Source organism: Lissotriton helveticus, chromosome 5_1 (assembly GCF_964261635.1).
Source record: "Lissotriton helveticus chromosome 5_1, aLisHel1.1, whole genome shotgun sequence".
Taxonomy (NCBI): Eukaryota; Metazoa; Chordata; class Amphibia; order Caudata; family Salamandridae; genus Lissotriton; species Lissotriton helveticus.
This window is the reverse complement of record NC_136065.1, coordinates 1,612,358,544-1,612,363,805: the sequence shown is the minus strand read 5'-3', so window position 1 is coordinate 1,612,363,805 and position 5,262 is coordinate 1,612,358,544. Positions and strand designations below refer to the sequence as shown.

The 5,262-nt window shown below is 40.1% G+C and overlaps 1 protein-coding gene across 1 annotated transcript; it reads left to right on the top strand.

Annotated features, from left to right (window-relative positions):
• Nucleotides 1-345: 345 nt before the first annotated feature.
• On the top strand, nucleotides 346-1,281 carry LOC144752727 (olfactory receptor 5V1-like). Its single transcript, XM_078640587.1, has one exon. It carries the CDS (start codon nucleotides 346-348, stop codon nucleotides 1,279-1,281), a length of 936 nt encoding a protein of 311 aa, XP_078496713.1.
• The last annotated feature ends 3,981 nt before the right edge of the window (nucleotides 1,282-5,262 follow it).

Sequence of the window (5,262 nt, the reverse complement as noted above, 5' to 3'; positions counted from 1 at the left end):
TCCTGGTATTCGTGACTCAACCAGGCTCAAATGACATTTAGCTCTAATGGAGTATAATGTGCATATTGGATATGCATAATATTTTACAAAGAGTATTTGACCTGGAAAAGAGCAAGTGAAAAGACAATAATGCAATAACATCCTAATTGAAGAGATATTTGCATTGTACTCATCCACAAAAGCATGTCTACAGAGTTTTTGCAACATGTGATCTTTTTTTAAATCATTCTAGTGAAAATAGTACTATTTTGCTTTGTTAATGTGTAAAAAATAATGGAATGCAACATTTAAAAAAAATAAACACAAATCATTTGTTTTTTACATTCTGATGTTTTGCAGTGGAAAATGGTTGTTGACAACGAGACAGCATATACAGATTTCATCCTCCTGGGATTCTCCAACCTTTCTAAGTTCCATAGTCTTCTCTTTGCTGTTCTTTTTGGTATCTACTCAATGACAGTGGTTGGAAATATTGCCATCATTCTGGTCACCTGGCTAAATCCTCATCTCTACAAACCTATGTACTTCTTCCTTTGGAACCTCTCTTTCCTGGACATCTGCTACACTTCATCAACTGTTCCTAAAATGCTAGAAACACTCCTATTTGAGGAAATGACAATTTCATACTCTGGCTGTGTGGCTCAACTGTATTTGTTCTTCTCCTTTGTTGGAACAGAATGTGTCTTGCTTGCAGTAATGTCATATGACCGCTTTGTTGCAATCTGTAACCCCCTTCTTTATAACATTGTTATGAAAGGTTCAGTTTGCCTTGAACTTGCCTCCTTTTCCTGGATAAGTGGGTTTCTGAATTCTGTTTTACACACAGCCTTGGTATTTCGATTGCCCTTCTGTTTCTCCAACAAAATCAATTATTTCTTCTGTGACATTCCACCACTCCTGTCCATTGCATGTGGTGACACCTCTCTGAACAAATTGATGCTTTTGGTCATAGGAGTGTTTATAGCATGGACTCCATGTCTTTGTATCATAGTATCCTACATTTTCATAATCTCCTCCATATTGAAAATGAGGTCTGTCGTAGGGAGAAGGAAAGCATTCTCCACTTGTGCCTCCCATATCACAGTTGTCATCCTGTTCTATGGAAGTTGTATTTTCAACTATTTGCAAACTTTCTCGGGCAACACACTGGACAAAGACCACCTCTTGTCTGCATTGTACAGTTTTGTAACACCCATGCTCAACCCTGTCATATATACTTTGAAAAACCAGGAAATGGTGCAGGCCTTAAAGAAGACATTCCTTATCAAACATCTACACTGAGAAAATGATGCATGATATCAGGTTTTAACATTTAGGTTTGTAACTAAAGAAAATTAGATGTTCAGAATACGGGAGTCAAAGTACCCTTTTGCCAAAAAAGAGAATGCAAAAACTGAGTTATGGCATATGCCTGACTTCAGTTTAAATCACTGTGTGTCTTGGGTCGGACAGTATTCTGAGTTGCTCCTGTACGTTTGTAACTACTTCCAGATAAGCAAATTAATCTCAATGAAAATCAAATATTTCCATGTTATTGCCAGATAATTTATGTAAGACTTGTCAGCCTTAGGGTGGTCTTCCCCCAGACATTTTGCCTCATTACCTTTGTGGAATCTTTTTGTTGGACATAGGACTCTGAGCACTTTACCACTGCTGACCAGTGCTAACGTGCATGTGCTTCCCTCCTAAACATGGCAACATTGGTTTGTCCACACTGGTATCTTTAGTTTACTTGTAAGTGCCTTTTAGAGAGGTGTACCATGTACCCAGGGTTTGTAAATTAAATGCCACTAGTGAGCCTGTAGCACTTTGTGTGCCACCCACTCAAGGAGCCCTTCAGACATGTCTCAGGGCTGCCACTGCTTGACCTGTGTGTGCAGTTTACTGCCATTTGGACTTTTCATTTTAAACCCCTTATGAAGCCTTAAAATCACCTTTTTTATATATAAATCACGAATATATGATGTTACCACGATTTCAAATACAACGCATGGCTTTACCACGTGAATTTTACATCGCAAATGTCTTTACCACGCAGAATAAAAGAACGCAGAATTTTACCACGCATAAAAACGTTAGTAAGCATCCAACGTCCATTATGCCCAAAAATACACTCAAATAAACATAATGAAACGGATAGGCAAAAAAATATATGTCTTCAGAAGTGACATTGTTTGTCTTTTGTCACTTTCACTGACCCTCTAAAAACGTGTCCCCAAGCAAGATGGCTGAATAATTCATCAAAGAAGGTCACTTGTTAATTTGTAATACACATTTTAAATTACACATTCAGTCAGCATTTGTCATCGTTTTTAATTTTTGATTCTAAAACATATTTTACATTTTTTGTTTCGTTGTTTTTTTTGGGGGGAGACCCCCATCCCCCCTTTTCAAATTTTTCCCATTACCACCCATGCCTTTTCTACGTATCACGTTCTTAAAGTATGCGTGCAAACACTTCTAACAAAATTAAAAAAGGACTTCTTTTTTTACGTACATGCAGAACGTATGAAGGTTGACTGGAATGTAACTTGCGTGGTAAAGACGATCGTGGAAGGCATATGCGTGGAAAAGACGTTTACGTGGTCAGTCCCCCGTTGTAAATGTTACGCGAAGTAATGCCTTCGTTGTAAACGATGTTTCCCATAAATCACCCCAGCTGTAGACTCTAGGTGTAGGATCCCCATAGTGCAAGGTGCTGTGTAAGTAAAGGGTAGGACATGTGTTTTTTAAAGTTTTGCATGTCCTGGTAGTGAAAAACATATACATTCTTCTTCACTGCTGTGAAGTCTACCCATTTCGTAGGTTAAGATTGGGAAATCATTATAACACTTTTAAGCTGTAATTCCTGATTGTGAAGGAGTCGCTATTTCATGTTTTATATCTTTGCAATGGTAATGAAAAATCATCTTTACTGGTAAATCTGTATTTATCATTGCTATTGTAGAAGTGTTGTTTTTATAAAATTAGCTTTTCTCTATTCTTAAAACTCTGTGTGCAGGTAGCATGTCTCCAATACACGTGCAGGTGGGTGACAGCTTGACTCTTTACATTTCCTCTAGATAGCCACGCACAAAGGATAAGTGTGTCAGAGTGCACATCTACATCCTGAGGAGTCATCCTGGGCTGTATAGGAGGGAGAAGATGACAATTACAGCTTAATAGGCAGTGTCCTGTCACCACACTATGGGTTGATTAGCCCCAACAGCTAGTCTGGATCCAGGGAAGGGAAGGAAGTACTTCTGTGCTCTTCCAAGACACTTCTTTGAAATCATCCCTACTTCAAAGGCAGAACTGGGTATAACTACTCAGTCTAAGACCCCATCAAATTAGACACATCTGGGGCCAGATGTATGACCATGTTCTACTGTTGCAGATGGGAAATCAGCACATTTGCGATTGCAAAATAGGTCTGCCCCATGTACAAACTCTATTTTGCGAGTTGGTAAGCTATAACCAACTCGCAAAATAGAGTTTGCGACTCGCTATTAAGAAGGGGCGTGCAAAGGGCATCCCTTCCTAATAGTGAGTCCCACTGCAATGTAACATTATTTTGCAACCTCAGTTGTGGCCACAAAACTCACAGTTTACCACCCATTTTAAATTGGTGGTAAGCCACTCGCAAACAGTACTGGCACTGAAAATATTTTTTAGGAGCAGGCAGTGGTCCCATTGCCCACTGCCTACCCTTAAAAATGAATAGGAAATGTTTAATTTTTCTTTTTTTAAATGCATCTCATTTTCATTTAATGAAAACGGGCTGCTTTTGAAAAAAAAAACCTGCTTTACTTAAAAAGCAGTCACAAACATGGTGGTCTGCTGGTCCCAGCTGGCCAGCATTCCTGGGAGTGCTAGCCATTCCTAATGAGGTCGCAAATTGCACCTGCCTCAAGAATATTAATGAGGCAGGATATTTGGGACCCCATTAGGAATTGCAAACAGTGTCTGAGACACTGTTGTACATTCCTATTTGCCAGTTTCAAGTTGAGAGTCGCAAAATGATTCAACTTGCGACTCGCTAATTGGTAGGATTGTACATCTGGCCCTAAGACCTTTAAAGAACCTCTGACAGAAGGACTGCTGTGTTGCTATGAGAACTGTCACTCTGCTGGACTGCTGCACTCAAAGTATTGCTTTTCTGCTGTGCTGCACTGCCGCCTGCTGCTCTCTGACCTTGCTGAGGTCGAGCTGGACTCTGACTTGAACGCAGAGTGATCTTCAAGGGCTGTTAGCTTGCCTCCTATTTTCTGAGACTCAGGGATATCAAAGTCTCATCATCTACCCCTGTGCCTAGTCCACTTGAACTGGACCCAGGTCCTTGCTCCAGTAGATCCGACACATCCTCTGCTTGCATGAAGCAGAACCAATGCATCGCCTCTGTTGCAGTAGTGTAACCGGCTGCATCGCACTCCGAACCAGAGTATCCCCTCCAGAAACTAATGCATCGGAATCAGGCATCACCTCCGTAGCAGCGTGAGAAGATCTGTGCATCCTCTTCATTGAGCGGAGAACCTCTACACATTGCACTTAGAACCAACACCTAACAGCTTTGGTGCTTCATCTTCCGAGGCGACGCTATACCACCACTTGATGAAGAAAATCAATGCATCACTTCAACTGTGGAATCAACACCGGATTTTCGCTCAGCTGCACCCCACATCCTGCTATTTCAACCAGGATAAAGGTGCTTTTTTGAGCAGCCATAAAATTTCATTCTTTGAAAATTAATTTCTCGTTTTCTACAGATTGATTGTGATTTTTTTTGTCTAAGTTCCTAACCATGTGTTGTGTCTTTTTATAGTGTTTTCATTTTGTTAGTGTGTGTTGTGTTGCACAAATAATTTACACATTGCCCCTTAAATTAAGCCTAACTGCTCTGTGTCAATCAGCCAAAGGGTGAGCACAGAGTAACATTTAGGGCGTCTTTTACTTACCCTGACTAGGAATCTGGTCCCTACTTGGACAGAGTGCCTACCTCTGCCAACTAGAGACCCAAATTATAACAATTTGGTTCCTATCCATTGTTTAGAAATGTGTTTTAATATAGTATAATAATTGCATTGTTTTAGCTGGAAATAGTTCTTCCTCTTGTTATTGTTTCCTTCCAGATCTTGTTTATAAATGTTAGGTCAAGATTGGCCCCAATCTCACACCTGGGCCTTGGGGTCATAATTGGTGGACAGTTCTCAAAAAAAGGCCTGAGCATAACATCCCTAACCTCAGTATATAATATTTCAAAATATGGGATTGAAGATCTCCTAA

Excerpts from the sequence above, each read along its gene's own strand:
- LOC144752727 (XM_078640587.1), top strand. The coding sequence starts at position 346 with ATGGTTGTTGACAACGAGACAGCATATACAGATTTCATCCTCCTGGGA.